Source organism: Leopardus geoffroyi, chromosome A3 (assembly GCF_018350155.1).
Source record: "Leopardus geoffroyi isolate Oge1 chromosome A3, O.geoffroyi_Oge1_pat1.0, whole genome shotgun sequence".
Lineage (NCBI taxonomy): Eukaryota > Metazoa > Chordata > Mammalia > Carnivora > Felidae > Leopardus > Leopardus geoffroyi.
Genome location: NC_059336.1, coordinates 27,996,335 through 28,012,437, shown reverse-complemented (window position 1 = coordinate 28,012,437; position 16,103 = coordinate 27,996,335). Strand labels below are relative to the sequence as shown.

Genomic DNA, 16,103 nt, shown 5'->3' with positions numbered 1-16,103 from the left:
GGAGAACGGCTGGGTGGGAGGGAAAGACGGAGGACTGTGTTTCTACTCCTTGCAGGATCAGCACGGCAGGAGGCCGGGAAGCCTTTAAGGCACAAGGAATCCAGCCGGAGTGACGCGTTCCAAGCACTAAGGCTGGCAGCGATTTAGGGCCAAAGGATGACACCAGGGCTCTAAGTGGGGCAGGCCCTGCTGGGTTGGAGGGATGTGAGGCCCCAAGGAAGCCACGGGCAGAAGTGGAGTCCTTCCAAACCATGAGATATGGAGGGACCCGAACGCATCACTGGCCTGTGCCATAGCCCTGGCAGTGACACTGCCTAAATTAGTCCCACGTGTGGGTCTGTTGTAGCTCAGCCCCAGATGCAGGCCCCGGGCCCGGCGCCTCTGCCCGCAGGCTCACCGCTAACCCAGTCTCCAGCGTGATCCCGTGTCTGCTCGCCAGGCTGGGTAGGAGGTTGTGCTGGGCGCCTGGCCTCAGGCACCCTTTGCCCAAACGCCCCGTGCCCCTGCCCTGCTGTCACCAGAGAAGGGCACCGTGGGGTTGTGCCTCCTACCGAAGGGCGCTCTAAGGGCTCCTTCGTAAGACCTAGAGACAGGGAAGGCCCTGCCCATGCCCCCAGCTATGTGCCCTTGACCCAGCCCTCGGCTGAGGGGGACGTGCCTCACCGGGGTTCCGACCCCAGTTACCTCTCCCGGAAGACCCTAGCAGCCTCATCTGCGGCCTCCCTGGTTTGAGTCTTATCCCCTGCAGCCTCCGTCCCACGCTTTAGCCGGAGCCCTCTTCCTCCGCACAGTCTGGGTTCCTTCCTCACCCTGGCATCCTAGGCTGACCTGGCACCTGCTGAAACTCAACCTCATTTCTCGTTCCTCTCTGAACGTCCCTGTGCCAGCCTCGCCCTGCTCCCGTCAAGTTCGTCAGACAGCCAGAGCTCTCTCTGGCTCAGCTCTGGTCTCATGATGTGGGTCATTTCGCCTCCCTGGCCTCCACCACTTTCCCACACCACCCCATCCCTGGCACACGCCAGGACTGTTCCCACCTTGGAGCCCCCACACGCGCTGTTCCCTCTGCCTGGAACATTTTCCCCTTCTCCTAGGTGATCCTGCTCCTTATCCAGACCCCAGCTCGCTCACCTCCTCTAGGAAACTTTCTCAGGTCTGATACCTCTCCCTGTCCCCAGCATCTCCCAACCCGGAACCCGGCAGGAAGTAGGGCTCACCTGGCCCCTTCCCTCTCTCCCTTACCTCCAATTGCTTTTGTGTTTGTCACATTGCAGCCTCCGTGAGGGCAGCTGAGCAGGTGTTCCAGGACTGTGCAGAGATCCAACGCTTCGGGGCCAACGCCAGTGGCGTCTACACCATCCACGTGGCCAATATGACGGAGCCCAGGAAGGTTAGGGGACTCCCTGGGGGCTGAGGCTAGCGGAGGGTGTTGAGCCAAGGGGCTCCCCGACAGGTCACCGCCTCCCCCCGCCCCAGTCAGCTTCAGGCCTTGTCCAACATCTGAGATACCAGAGAAGGTGGGATGACCCTACCTTCGGGAGCCTCCAAGGGAGTCAGAGGTCAGAATGTCGGGGTTAAAGCAGAAGTTCCCAGAGTTGGAAGTACATCCTTCTGCATCTTCTCCAGAGATGCTTTTAGTTGGAATGGCAGAAAACAGTTCTGTGTTGGTTAAGGTCATGCTGGCTGTGGGGCGCCTGGGTGGCTCAGCTGGTTATAAGCATCTGACTTCAGCTCAGGTCATGATCTCACAGTTCTGAGTTCAAGCCCCACGTCGGGCTCTGTGCGGACAGCTCGGAGCCTGGAGCCTGCTTCGGATTCTGTGTCTCCCTCTCTCTCTCTGCCACTTCCCCGTTCACACTCTGTCCCTCTCTCTCTCTCTCTCTCTCAAAAATAAACAAACATCAAAAAAAAATTTAATTGAAAAAAAAAGGTAATGCTGGCTGAAACAGCAAACAAACGTTGAAAATCCAGGGGCTTAACACAAAGAAGTTTATTTCTAGTTTAAAAAAAATTTTTTTTAATGTTTATTTTTGAGAGAGAGAGCGAGAGCGAGCAGGGGTGGGGGAGGGGCAGAGAGCGAGGGAGACACAGAATCCGAAGCAGGCTCCAGGCTCTGAGCTGTCCGCACAGAGCCCGAGGTGGGGCTCAAACCCACAAACCGTGAGATCATGACCTGAGCGGAAGTCGGGCGCTTAACTGACTGAGTCACCCAAGCGCCCCACAAAGAGGTTTATTTCTAATTTACATATAGTCCGGTTGAATGCAGGTGTGGGGGCTCTGCTGCACGTGGGAAATGAGGGACCAGGGCCACTAGAGACCCCACCATCTCCAGTGAGTGTCTTCAGTGAATGTTGCCCTGGGCTTTGGAGGTCCACTTATGAGATGGATGAGGGGTCGAGGGGAAGTGTGGGTATCAGGAGGCAGGGTTTGGAGGCCAGGCCCAGAAGTAAAAGAGTACGGGGGACAAGTAGCCAGTCTTTGCTCTTCCTAATTCCCTTTTCAATTTTCTTTGACTTCCTATAATATATATATATATATTATATATATTTATATATGTTTGTTTCCAGGCCGTCTTTAACACTTCACACACACCTGCTAAACTTCTCTTTTAACAAAGAGATCAGGCCCTCGATGTCTAGCTAGAATGTCATGTTTTCGTTACATTCATTTTTACAATTATTTGACTAAAAACAAGTGTTACTAGGGGTGCCTGGGTGGCGCAGTCGGTTAAAGCGTCCGACTTCAGCCAGGTCACGATCTCGCTGTCCGTGAGTTCGAGCCCCGCGTCGGGCTCTGGGCTGATGGCTCAGAGCCTGGAGCCTGTTTCCGATTCTGTGTCTCCCTCTCTCTCTGACCCTCCCCCGTTCATGTTCTGTCTCTCTCTGTCCCAAAAATAAATAAACGTTGAAAAAAAAAAAAAAAACAAAACAAAAAACAAGTGTTACTAGTGTTCGACTTGTGGTACTGGTAAGATTTCCTTCTAAAATACATTTCATCTAAGTATTTAAGTTGTTTTTTTTTTTTAAGGGACACTACTTTTTAAGTAAATATTCTACATGAAATTAGGTTCATTCTATAGGAAATTCAGCTATGGTGAAATTCTGTGAGGCCAAAGAGCTGGGCTCAGACCTCAGCGTAATTGAGTCTCACTTGCCTCGAGAAAGCCCCTTCTCCTCTCTGGACCTCAGTTTCCCTTACTGTACCCTCTGCTACTCCCACAACAAATGCCACTGTCTCCTCTCCCTGAGCAGGCTTCTACTTTCTCAGAGCCGCTCCCTCCAGTGCCATTTCCACTTGTCTGCCTGTCACATCATCATCCAAAGCCCTGTTCCAAGGCTACCTCTTCTGAGAAGCCTTCCGGGGTTGCCCAGTGACTCCTTCTTAGGAGCTCTTCTTGTGGCTGCCCAAATATTCATAACCAATAGTCTGCCTGCCCTATCATAGCAGCCAGGCATATCCTCCAGACCAAGCCAGCCCTGAGGGTTGATTGATCTCTGACGCGTCTCTGTCACCTAGTATGGGACCAGGGACCAAGTGTGTCTTCACTGAACATTGAACATGTACTGAACTGGCTGGAAGAATAATACGAACAAAGATTAGGCTGAAAGAAGAGATTATGATGGATGGTGAGCTCTTTGAGAGAAAGACTCTTTCTGTCTTATCCATACTGGCACCTCCCATACTTTGAATGGAGCTTGGTATATAGCAGGTGCTCAGAAAACATTTGCCCGCTGAATGTAATAACATTTCCTGAGTCTACGCCGTGTGCCAAGCATGTTACACCTGTCAGCATTTAATCCTTACCACAACCTTGCAATAATAGCGGGGGAAAAGCCTCCGTTTACTTAGTTCCCAATATGCCCAGACTCTTTTCTTTGGATGACTCATTATACATAGTTCTTGCGTCAAGCCAACTTGCAGGTGAGAAACTGAGGCACAAAGAGGTTAAGGTTTTAACACTTACATTTTACAAACGAGAAAAGGAATGCTCTGAGAGGACATCACTTGTCCACAACTTTAGAAAAAATGATGACACCAAGTGGGAAATGTGAACCTGGATATTTCTGATGCCCTTGACCACCAGGCTCACCTGTTGTTCTGTGAAACTGTCAGCCAAATCAAAATGGGGCTGGTCCAGAGCTGCTTCTGACATCTTCCAAGGGCTTCCAACTCCCCCCCCCCCACTACCACCCAATTCCTTCCAGGTGTTCTGTGACATGGAGGCCAATGGAGGCGGGTGGACTCTCATCCAGCGCCGTGAGAATGGCAGTGTGAATTTCCAGCGGAACTGGAGAGATTACAAACAGGTAACACTGCTGAAGGGGCTTTTCAGCCCTGAAACTGGGGCAGGGGGGTTGTAGGCAGGGCACTGGTTTGCCTTCAACCCTCCCCGGGGCGGGGGTGGGGGGGTGGGGGGGAATCAACCCACCTAAAACCAACCACCTTCAAACAGATTTTCCTAGTGCACATTCACTGTCAGGGACTCCCTCACCTGAAATTGAACCTTCTTTTTGCAGGTTCTGACATCTATCCTAAAAATAAAAGTTTAACTTTATTTTTTTTATTTGTGTAAAGATTATACATACATATTGCTTTAAAAAATTTTGTTTTAAGAATACAAAAATGGAACAGAAAAAAGTAGTCTCCCCTGCCCTACCCCTGACTGCGTTGCTTAAATGAATGTCCTTATCTTTGCACACATATATAATCACATTTTCAGGAGAGATTCTTTAATGTGTAATTGCTGGCTCAAAGACCCAGTGCATTTTACAAGGTGAGAAGTAGTGCCCTAGTGTCTTCCAAGTTGTAAATTAACTTTTGAGTAAAGAACTTTTGGCAAGCTGGCTTAAAAGCGCTTAAAGTTTCCACAAGCAAAAGCAATAGAAGAAGGTATGTGGAAATGCCACAATATCATTAGTTGTGGCTGCGTACTGTTCATTCGACCAACACTTAAAAATAAATACCAAATTAAGATATGAGTGTCCTTGAGCCAATTGAGTTTTAAGCAAGTATTAAAATGGCAAAAAAGAAAGGGGATGCTCAGACACAGAAATACACAAGAGCACTGAATACTAACAGACTAATCGGCAGCGAGGCAGGACCGAAGTGGGGAGTGGGGTTTAGGTGTGCCCCTGTCCTTGGTGCTGAATTATTATTCGGGCCGAGGACAGGTTTCTCATCACCCTGGGACACTAACGCGCTTAGCTTTGCATTTCTGTGTTGTTGAAATTTTGCAGGAGTTGCCATGCCACCCAACAAAGGTCGCTCTACAATTTATGCCCCCGATTAAAATCTTTTAATGTTTCGTTGCGGTCCAACACACATGCAGCTAAGTGCACAAATCTTAAAAGCGGAAGATACTCAGTGGGTTTTTACCTATGTGTTCACCGACGTGCCCACCATTCAAAGCTGGATATACAGCACTGCCAGCACCAAAGAAGCCCCTCTGGTGCCCCCCTGTGCCTCCTCGTGCCCCAGTCAATACTCCCCCAAAAGGTAGTTGCCATTCTGACTTCTAGCACGACGGATTCATTTTGCCTGTTCTGAAACTCCACAGAAATGTGATTTCAATTATTTTTAACAGAATTTACCCAGTTTTACAAAAATCTTGGGTTTTTTTTTTTTTTTTTTTTTTTTTGCTCTAGGAGGTGGAGAACTCCCATCCCCAGGCCTGCCCACACTGTACTTTATGGACTTGGTCATTAGGCAAAGTGGTTTTGGATTAAGTGGCCCTGGAGCCCGGCCCAGCCCAGCTCCTCGGCCAGGGGCACGGCCTCCCATCGCAGCATGAAGCCCACCCCCACCCTTCGCTCCCCACAGGGCTTCGGCGACCCGGCAGGGGAGCACTGGCTGGGCAATGAGGTGATGCACCAGCTCACCGGCCGGACAGCCTACTCCCTGCGTGTGGAGCTGCAAGACTGGGAAGGCAACGAGGCCTATGCTCAGTATGAGCATTTCCAGCTGGGCAGCGAGGGGCAGCTGTACAGGTGGGCTCGGGGCCCAGGCTGGTGGGCGGGCTGGGGTCCCGGGCTAGTGGCTGTAGAGTCCGCACCAAGGGTCAATCCCTGGGCGTCTCCTGTTCCTACCATCTGTCCCCCATTTGGGCGCACGTCACGGGATCTGGAGGCGGCCGGTTAACACTCAGCACGTCCCGGCCACTGGGTGGGGTGGAGAGACTGTCGCTGACGCTGCCATCCCAGGAGCAGGAAAGGGCCTTCTCAGGTCAGTCACCCCGAGGCAGCCATATTCCTGAGGCCCAGAGCGGGGAGCCCAGCCTGTCCCATGCCGTGGGGTAAGGTAGAAAGGTCCCTGGGCTACGAATCAGGGAACCTGAGCTCCTTCTGGCTCTGTTCCAGCTCGCTTTGTCAATTTGGGCAAGTCAATGTTCTGGCTTGTCTGGACTTCCGCTTCTTAACTGCGGCATGGGCTTCAATATGAGCGTAATGTGAAATCATCAAGGTCTCCCACACCTCCCTCGGCTCAGTTCTTGGCTCTATTTCGGAAAAGAAATGAGCACTTACTGAGCACCTACTCTGTTCCAGGCATATTACTCCATTTAATCCTCCCACAACACGCTGAGGTAAGCATTGCCGCACCTGCTTTACTGATGTGGAAACTGAGGCACACAGCCTAAGTATCCTGCCCCAAGTTACAAGTTAGGTAGAGCTTAGATTTGAACTCGGGTCTCTCTGCTACCGACACCCAGGGTGCTTCTACTACATGATGTTGCCTCTCTGAGAAACTCAGGGTTCTTGAAGATACGACTGGGTCCTGGCTATCTTTGAACCAGGACAGGACTGAAATCATAGACTCCCACTCACAAGTCTGCAAAGGACGTCACCTGTCGCCTGGGGCTTCATGTGATGCTAGCACATATGCCCCAGCCACCAGCCAGCCAGGCTGGGATGCCTCCACTGACAGGGGAGTCACTTCCTCCAAAGGAATCGGATGATTCTCCGTCTTCCTGCAGTTTAGGTCTAATTCCATCTCAGGGAGCTTTTCGATACTATGCTCCACCCACTCCTTTCTCTTCTTATTAGACGCCCTGGATCCTCCAGCTACGTTGTTCTGACATCCTCCTTACGGGACCCACCCCAATCTGATAATAGTCCTCCTTAAACAGCCAGGTTCAGAGCTGAATGAACCATGCCCTGGGTCTGGGCGAGGCAAGGACTAAGCTGGATGGTCCCCTCCCCGCTACTCCTCGAGCTGACCAGGGAGTAACCACAACACGCTGCCGACTCCTAGTCAAGCCACTAAAGCCAAGGCTTAAGTCCTAACTCCATTCCCTATCTCCCTCAGTGATCCTGAAGAAATGCCTCCACTTTCTCATCTGTAAAATGGGTGCCCTAGGTGCACCTACCTTATTCAAAGTGCTATGAAGCTCAAATGAGACACTGCACACCGAGCATTAACACAGTGCCTGGTACTTAGTAAATGCTCAGCAAAGAATATAATTGCTGACCCCGAGGCAGCTGTTCACACACTTGGCTCGCCTGCTCTGTGTGAGTTCACTGCTGTTCCTATCCCCGTTGCTTCGTTCACAGTCGTGGGTCCTGTGTGTCTGGGGGTGAGCACGTCCACAGGCAGTCCCACACTCCCGGGAAGACAGTAGCTGCCTGTGGGGAACACACAGGGGCATAGAGATGCTTGTGCGAACAGGGAGGACTCCTTGGAGGAGGTAATGCCTATAAAGGGTGGGCATCCTCCAGACAAAGAGAGAATAGGAAGGGCACCCCCAGGCAGTCAGGATGTTTTGAAAAAAGGCAGAGAGGGGGTTCCTTCCATCCAGCTGGCCACAGATACCCCAAACCTGAGCAAGTCTCTTTCAAGATCATAAGGAAGAGTCCCTGCTCTTTCAGGAAAGCCTTGGGAGTCTAGTGGGGAGCGAAGGGGACGGTGGGGGGGGGGGGGCGGCACGGAGATCCTAGAAAACAGAGGGAGATGTGGAAACTGCCAGAGAAGAGCCAAGGGGAGAGTGACAGAACAGATGCTGGTCCCCGTGTCCCCACCGTAGGGTCAGCTGGCGGCTGATGTGGGGAGGATCCCCACAGGGAAGCCCAGAGTCAGGGAAGCATAGGCATCAGGGGCGGGAAGGCCACCCTTATTTGTCAGACACAATAATGAGGGCCTTCTGGAGCCTGACTAAGGCACATGCATAAGCCTGCAAGAGAAAGTGGCCCACAGGGAGGGAGGAAGCAGGAGGCACGGCCAAAGCACAGGCACATGCCCCCCAGAGGTGCCCACACACCCAGATCTGATTACAAGTGCGAGATACACACAGAGATACGCAAGGGCGGGCACAGACATACGTGCACATGTGGAGGGGCTCGCCACACCTCTGGGGCACACACGTAGGCCTACAGAGCGCACAGACTCACACAAGCGCATCGCTACACAAGCAAGCACAGACACACGTGCAGCGGTGCTTTGCAGAAGCCCTCACAGGTAACACACGTGCAATTCCAGACACAAAGGCAGATTCCACCATAGGTACTGATACACAGACTCAGAGCACACACACACACATATGCGCACAGGCACGAACAACGGCATCCAAACGCTCGCAACTGTAGATGCACAGACCCACCCACAGATCCACGGACACGTGGAAAACACACCTTGTGTGCCTAACTTGGGGATACCCGGAGGCCTGTGTGTTTGGGTTCCCCAGGCTTGAGCCATGCACACGTTCGAGATGTGTCTCGGCACTGAGTCACGTGGGGCATCCTGGTCCCCGACTTGAGAGTTCCCCGGGGGTCACAAGATCCCCATTCTGGCGCCCACGGGGGAGGGGAAGGGAGGCAGAGACTGAGCTGAGGACTTGGAGACAGTAGGGAGGCCAGTGCTGCTGGAGTAACCCCCGTGAGGCCCATCGGCTTTGTCCAGCCCTGATTCTACCCAGCTCAGACTGAATGTCACCCCGAACGTCAGCCAGAGCCCCAAGCCTGACCTTGAACTGACATCGCTGAAGCCTCAAGGGGAGCCTATAATAGCCACAAAGAGAAGCTGGGACTATATGAAGCCATGGGCCAACCTGTCTGTCCCCACCCCCGAGAGCCCTGGCCAGATGGGCCTCTTGCCGGGGTGGGAGGGGCTACAACACCAGTCAGGTGAGCCCTGGGTTGCACGTTTAAGGGCACAGTTAGAGTTTCACAGTTAGAGCATCTGGCCCCGAGGGCCATGCCCCTGCCTCACCACAGACAGGCAGAGCCCATGGTGGGAGGTGCAGGGACCGAGCCAGGCCACGTGCCCAAGCCCCACATTTCCTCCTGATCCCACAGGGGGGCATCTCCCAGGCCCTGCCCTGGGGGAACCAGAGCTTCCCTGAGCTTCCCTGGCCGCCTCCGGTGTCCATTTTCCTCCACCCGTAGGACCTTCTTCATCGTCCTCAGACCAGGTCCCCACCTGCGTTGCCTGTGCTACAAGCACGCAACACTCTCTCCAACCAGGCTGAGCAGGAGCCCGTGCCAGCCACATGCCAAGGGCTGGGAACGCAGAGACACAAGACAGCCAGCCCTCAACGTGCTGAGTATTTACTGCGTGCCCGCCCTGCTCTGCACTCATCACACGCCGAAGTCATGGGACCGCAATAACCAGACCAGGGCGCCACTGTTAATATTACCGTTATTAGCATTTTAGCAGATGACGAAACTGAAGCTGACAGGTGATGCAGGCTGCCCGAGGTCATGCCGCCGGAGAATGACAGAGCGGGGATTCGAACCTAGGCATTCTGTCCCCCAGAGCTCATGGTCGTAATCACCATGCAGGCCTGGACATGCCCAAGAGGATCTCACAGCCTGGCAGAGAAATAGAAACCCTCCCCAGCGGGCTGCGGATGCGCAAGTCACAGGGCTGGGGCTGCCCCGGGGCACAGAGCCGTGTGGGCTGGTGTGGTCAGGGAAGGCTTCCTGAAGGTGGCAGGGCGGTCAGCTGGCGAGGGAAATGCACGCAGCTCCCAAGGCAGGCCACAGCGGGCTGGCATCTGGCTCTCACCCTCTTCCGTTCTGAGGCCTGGGGCAGGCTCCTCAGGTTCTTGGGCTCTGTTTCTTCGTCTGTAAACTGGAACCAATAGGGTGTTGCAAGGACTGAGCAAGAATGAGTTAACCCACGCGAAGCGCTTGGAACGATGCCCAGGGCACAGTAGCCGTTCAAAAAAAACGTTAGCCATCACCTTCATTCTCGTCGTTATTTTGATCCCTCTCACTCTTGTCCGAGACTCGGGGTCAGTGAGATGAGGGAGGCCTGGCCCACAGTGGGTGCTCTGTTCCCGGGGAGGCAGCAGGCAGGGAGGGTAATCCAGGGGCAGGGATGGCCGAAGCACCCTAGGCTGGGGCTCCCCTCACCCCAGAACAACCGGAGAGGTGCCCCCGCCTAGGACCAAGCCTCCTGGGGGAGGTCGTTCTTTAACCAGCCCCATCCTCACTCTGGACCCCTCTCTCATCACCACCTCCCGGTGGCCTCCAGGCTTTCTCTGAAAGGATACAGCGGCTCAGCAGGGCGCCAGAGCAGCCTGGTCCTGCAAGGCACCAACTTCAGCACCCGTGATGCAGACAATGACAACTGCCTCTGCAAGTGTGCCCAGATGCTGTCTGGAGGTGGGTGCCAGTGGGCTCAAGCCCCGCTCACCCACAGGCTCACTTGGCTGGACACCCCCATTTCCTCCCCACCCCTGGGCGGGCCTGGCTGTGCCCTATCCGCCCCTTCCCCCACCAAGTCCTCAAGGTTCCCTCAGGGTCTTGCCTCATCCTGACACAGGCACCACCAGTTTTCGCCTGAGACTGGGGGGTGGGGTCCCAACCCCAGGCCTGAGAACCCACTCCCCAGGCCGAGCAGGACCAAGATGGGGAGACGTGGGCAGAGGGACAAGAGGGGCAGCTCCCCACCAATGCCCGGCTCAGGCAGTGCTCCTGGGCGTGAGGGACACAGCTCAGAAAGCAGGAGATGGGGTGAGTAGGAGGGGCAGAGATAGGAGGAGAGACCTCCTGGGATGCAGAGACAGAGATAAGAGAGACATCAGGACATAGAGACACAGAGCAGTGAACACAGAGAGTCCCACGGGAACAGAAGTCCAGAGGGAGAGATGGAGAGACGATGTGCAGACCACAGAAAGACAGACGGACACGCTGTGTGAGAGACAGACCCCGAAAGGCAGGGCAACAGAGACCAAAGGGAGAGACAGAGACACCAGAGCCCCGCAGAGAGACGGACACAAGTTCAGGGACCATCAAGGTGCCGTCCCCCAGAGGCCACGGGCTGAGCGGAAGGTCCGGGACTCTCCCTCCCACCCCAGTGCCCCTCCCACCCTGTCCATCTCCTGCCAGCTGGCTCCCTGGAGGAGGCAGCAGCCCTGATCGGTCCCCGGGGTAGAGGGCTGCCCTCGGGCCCCTGGCTGGCCCCTACCTCCCCAAAGCGTCTTCCTCTCCCTCCACCAGGATGGTGGTTTGATGCCTGCGGCCTCTCAAATCTCAATGGTATCTACTATCCGGCTCACCATCACGTGCGCAAGCTCAACGGCATCCGCTGGCACTACTTTCAAGGCCCCAGCTACTCGCTGCGGGCCACCCGCATGATGGTGCGTCCCGTGGGCGTCTAATAAGCAGCGACACCCGGACGCTGGACCCACAGGAAGAGCCGGGACTCGGTATTCCCTGAACGAGCTGGATCCAAACACGGGACACAGTGCCAGGGTATGGTCCTGGACACCCGGGCCCCCCCTGGGCCAGGCCTCCTTGCCCAGGAGTCCAGAGGATCTGCTGCCTCCCTGTTCCCCTCAAGTGTGACACGGTGGGTGGCGGCGGGGGGGGGGGGGGGATCTGACTCTATAGTATCCCTCTTTCCTCTTCCCTTCTGTCTCCGGCAGGGGTCCCCTGCCAGCTTGAGGGTCACAATACCCTGAATGAGCGGAGAGCAAACTTAACTTAGGTCCTCAAAGAAATATACGAGCACAGTCCACTTCTCCCAGGCCCCAGCATCTGAAGGCCAGACCTGGCCTCTCCGGGGCGTCAGAAGATCTAAGGGGCATTCCTTTACCGCCGGCATGTCCTCGAATATGTTCCAGAGAGAATATCTCAGGCTCCCCTCAAAAGGTACCTGGGGTCAAGTGAGGGAAGGAAACGCCCAGTTAAATCAACGTGAACAGGCATTCTTAGCTGCAGGACCTGTCAGGGCCTTTAATGTGGTCACATGCCTTTTGACTGCCTGTGAAGGGGTTAGAATGGGCAGCTTTCTCCAAATGTCCTTATTTGAAAACAGGCCCTGTTGATCGCAGAGCATCTCTCAGGGCTGCGGATGCCCTTGGGAAAAGTTGGTCAAACGTGACAGGATGGAGACCCCGAGCTCCACCGCTGCACCCCCGCCTGCACCCACTCTTTCTGGCTACAAGAGCCACAGCGATGGCCCCAAACAGCCCTTAAAAACAACCGGAAGCAGCTTTGGGTCAAAGAAGACACACTCCACCCCCGAAGAAGGGTCTAGAACGAAGTTTCCGATCTGTGCTCTGGGCCGGGGTCCTGCCAGGCTCCGTCTGGTCCTTGAAAGCCAGATTTCTGCCTGGAGGCTGCCCTCTCAGCACTCCCTGTCACCCTAGCTCACCTCAGCTCACGTTCAGGGGCTGTTGGGGACCGTCCACTCCGCCTCGAGCGGGACCCCAATCTTCAGGTCCGGATCCTTCCAGCCTCCAAGCTGAGACCCTAACCCTCTCCTCCCACCTGGTCCAACAGTGCTGCCTCCCGCAGCTAGGGGGTTGCGGGAGGTGGGGGTGGGGGGCAGAGCCAGCCTTCGCCTGGGTCCGGGAGACCAGGGGCTCGTCGTGAACTTCCTCCGGAGGACAGGGTCAGAGAGGGGCCACCCACCCCCTCACTGTGTCACCCTCCTCAGTTCTGACGAGGCCATCATAGTCCTGCCATCTTCGGCCAACACCCAGGCCAGCCCAGACCAACCTGCTCTTCCCTTAAGGGTATGCTCTGTCTTCAGAAGGTCTTCTGCTGGATGGGGCTGGGGTGGTGGAAAACCCACCTTGTCCCCCTGCCCTTGGGTCCCCGCTCAGCCGAGCCCCTGCTCAAACCCCGCGCAGATGCAGGCTCATCTCTTTAGAAACAACAAAGGATGTGGTTGCCAATGGGGGCATTGCAGGCGAGGGTGGGGACGGACGGCGGGCAGGGTGCTGCTCAGAAGCCTCACGTGGCCTTACACGGCATTTGCTCGGTAGGCCTTTGTTTAACATCCGCCGTGGTCAGGGCCCCGGAGTGGGAGGGACCTGCTCCAGCTCTTGGACTTGAGGCCAGTGGCTCAGCCTCTCAAGGCCTCGGTTATCTTGTCTGCGAAACAGAGACGAAGCTCCCTCCTGGCTGGGCTGTGGCAAGGAGGCGATGAAAGGATGTACGTCAACTTTGTAACAGAGCCTGGCACGAGCAGGTGCCTAATAAACGTTAGTTCCCAGAGAGGTAAACGGGGTGAGGAAATCCACCCCTAGGGCGGGCCCCCGCTCCTTCCGGGCCCAGGCAAGGTGAGCATGTGTTTCTGAATCCATGGCATTTATTTGTGTACTGCTGAGCTTAGCGGCTAGGTGTGCTGGAGACGGGGTGGAGGCAAAGCTGTGAGCCCCACGGACAGACTCTGGGGTGGTGAAGGCCCACATCGCCGTCTACACTCGCTTTCTGAAAAAGGCCAGGCTGATTTAGGTGACCCTCAGACACCTGTTCTTAAATATTCATGCTTCCTTCCTACCTTCCTCCCTCCTCCATGCCAGCTGTCTGTTCAGCCCTGCACCTGCCACGTTGACTTCACTCTCAGTCAGGTTTTCTCCTGACAGGTGGCTCCAGCAGCCCTGGGCTGGTGGCCTCCCAGCTGAGCATCCCTAAGACAGAGTTTCCCTGTCCCCGTGATTCCAGCAAGGGCATGATTTTCTCCAGCCAGGACTGGTCCTTTAGTGCCCATCTTTGTACTTATCACTGTCAGTCTGATTGACCAGACCTGGGGCACCCAATCAGGCCTGGAACCAGGGCTGGGGTCAGTGCCACCCAAGTCATGCGGACTAGCAGTTTCCAGGCACTGTTTCCGGAAGCAGCGATGCTAGACAGGCCAGAACCAGCGATCACTTTTCCACCATCCATCTCTCTGACTCCCATTTCCCTTCTCTCCATCTCTGCCCCCCTCTTGGCCCCCCTCCCCCCAACGCCTGGTCCCAGGCTCCACCTCATCCCCGGGTTGGCCCAGGACACAGCTGTGTCCCGCCCGGGGTTGTCAGACCCTGATTCGCTGTCCTGGCTGTGTCCCTGGAGCAGAGTCTCTGGCCCTCTCTGAGCCTCTGTTTCCCATTTGTGCAATAAGGACAAGGACCTGCCGACCTCTAAAAGTCCCCTGACAGTGATGTTGACCCACAGTGTCCTGTCCTGCAGACGGGACCAATGGAAGGACACTGGGCAGCCCGAGGGCCCTATGGGGGCAAGGCTGGTGTGGCCTTGGCCCTGGCTGGATCTCCTGGGGGCCACCACTCATAGGAACTGGCTTCGGGGATACCTGAATCTGCATTCATACGTAGGGCCCTTGAATTCAGATTCTGATCCTATGCAGAATCACATCCAGAATCACCTCTTCCTATATCAGATCGGCATTCTCCCCATCTTAGTCATGAGGAAATTAGAGCTCAGAGAGGGAAAGGATTTCATCCAAGGTGGCACAGCCAATCACCACCTCCAGTGCACCTTCCATCTATGAGCTGCCTCCCTCATCCAGGCCTCTCTGAGGCATCTTGACACCAACCACAAAACTGCTGGGGGAGTGTCCCCTCCACTTATATCAAGCACCAAAGGAACTTTCTGGAAAGCTCTCCAAGACAAGAGCTTTTATCACTGGTACCTGATAGGTCCCAGTGGAGCCAGACAGGCAGATCGCATTGTTCCCAAGATCTCTGCATGTCCCCAGCGAAAGCAGTTTCCACGCTGAGGGAGAGAGTTGACTGGGCACCCCCAGAGATGACAGCCATGGCCGAGGTAAAAGGTGGCCCTTTGCATGGAGGAAGGGAGCAGCTAGCATCAGGATGGTTTGTCTTGGTGGCTGGGGGGACTGACCCCATTTTCCAGATCCCCACCCCCACCCCCCGCCCCGGTGTCTGTGTGAGTCTTCACCTCTTGCATTTAAAGATGCTTCGGAAAGCTAACGTCATTGCGTTGGCAACAACGGCATGGGCATCTTTTGATGGAGCGGTGCTTTGGAGAATGGAGTCTGGTCCAGGCCACGTCCAGGATAAATGTGTCACTTCCCTGTGTTAGATTCACAAGGAGTTGCTCAACTGAGGTTCTCGTGGGTCCTGAGGTCAGGGATGTCCAATGGCCTTTAGCATCGGACACATTCCTGCGTTACCCCGTGAGATCTCCTGGAGCCTCCCTTTCTCCCATCTGCACAGTGGGGAGAGTGGAGTCGGGTACACAGGGAAATCGTGCAAATTCCATGTGATGGTGGACATCCAGGCCTGGAACGTTCGCTCACGTATTGATCCATTCATGTATAGATTCATTTATGCACACAGCGCGTATGGGTCAAGGCCAGGCTGCGTGATGGGGGTGGACCAAACAAGACGGTCATGTGCTCACAGAACTGAACAGCCTAGAGAGAGAGAGACGGCCCCAAACCCAAATTTTTTTTTTTTTAGTTTGTAAAACTAAATTGACAATCGATGGCAAGTAAAGAAAATAAACAGGAGGCAGAAACAGATCGCAGAGGGTCCAGCTTCCGGCGATCAGGGAGAGCCCTCTCTGAAGAGGTATTGCCTAAAGTGGGGACTAACTAACACAGTGAGAAAGAGGCAGCCAGGGAACGGTAAGTTCACTAGGGGGAACAGTCATTGCAAAGGCCCTGAGGTGACCATGAGGAACCGCAAGGGAGCCAGGGTGGCTGAGACCACAGTGAGCAAGGGGGAGCGGGGTGGGGCTGAGTCCCCCCCCCCCAACCCGGCACTTACATCAGAGATCACTCCTCCCCCCAGTGCCCACCAAGGACTGAACCCAGCCACCACTCTGCCTGAGTCTCTGTGGAGCTGGGGCAAATGCCTGCCTCTCTCTAGACCTCAGTTTCCCAGTCTGTGAAATACAGGAGAGGGATCACCT

At 55.1% G+C, this 16,103-nt stretch overlaps 1 protein-coding gene across 1 annotated transcript in view; it reads left to right on the top strand.

Moving 5' to 3' along the window:
• The window catches only part of ANGPT4 (angiopoietin 4), a 41,947-nt gene extending 28,500 nt beyond the window's left edge, over nucleotides 1-13,447 (top strand). The window contains exons 5-9 of the mRNA XM_045445038.1: nucleotides 1,272-1,387; nucleotides 4,203-4,304; nucleotides 5,818-5,984; nucleotides 10,465-10,595; nucleotides 11,433-13,447. Of these exons, the coding sequence (XP_045300994.1) occupies nucleotides 1,272-1,387; nucleotides 4,203-4,304; nucleotides 5,818-5,984; nucleotides 10,465-10,595; nucleotides 11,433-11,593 (677 nt within the window). The 3' untranslated portion in view covers nucleotides 11,594-13,447. The remainder of the gene's footprint in view (nucleotides 1-1,271; nucleotides 1,388-4,202; nucleotides 4,305-5,817; nucleotides 5,985-10,464; nucleotides 10,596-11,432) is intronic.
• Nucleotides 13,448-16,103: the final 2,656 nt, after the last annotated feature.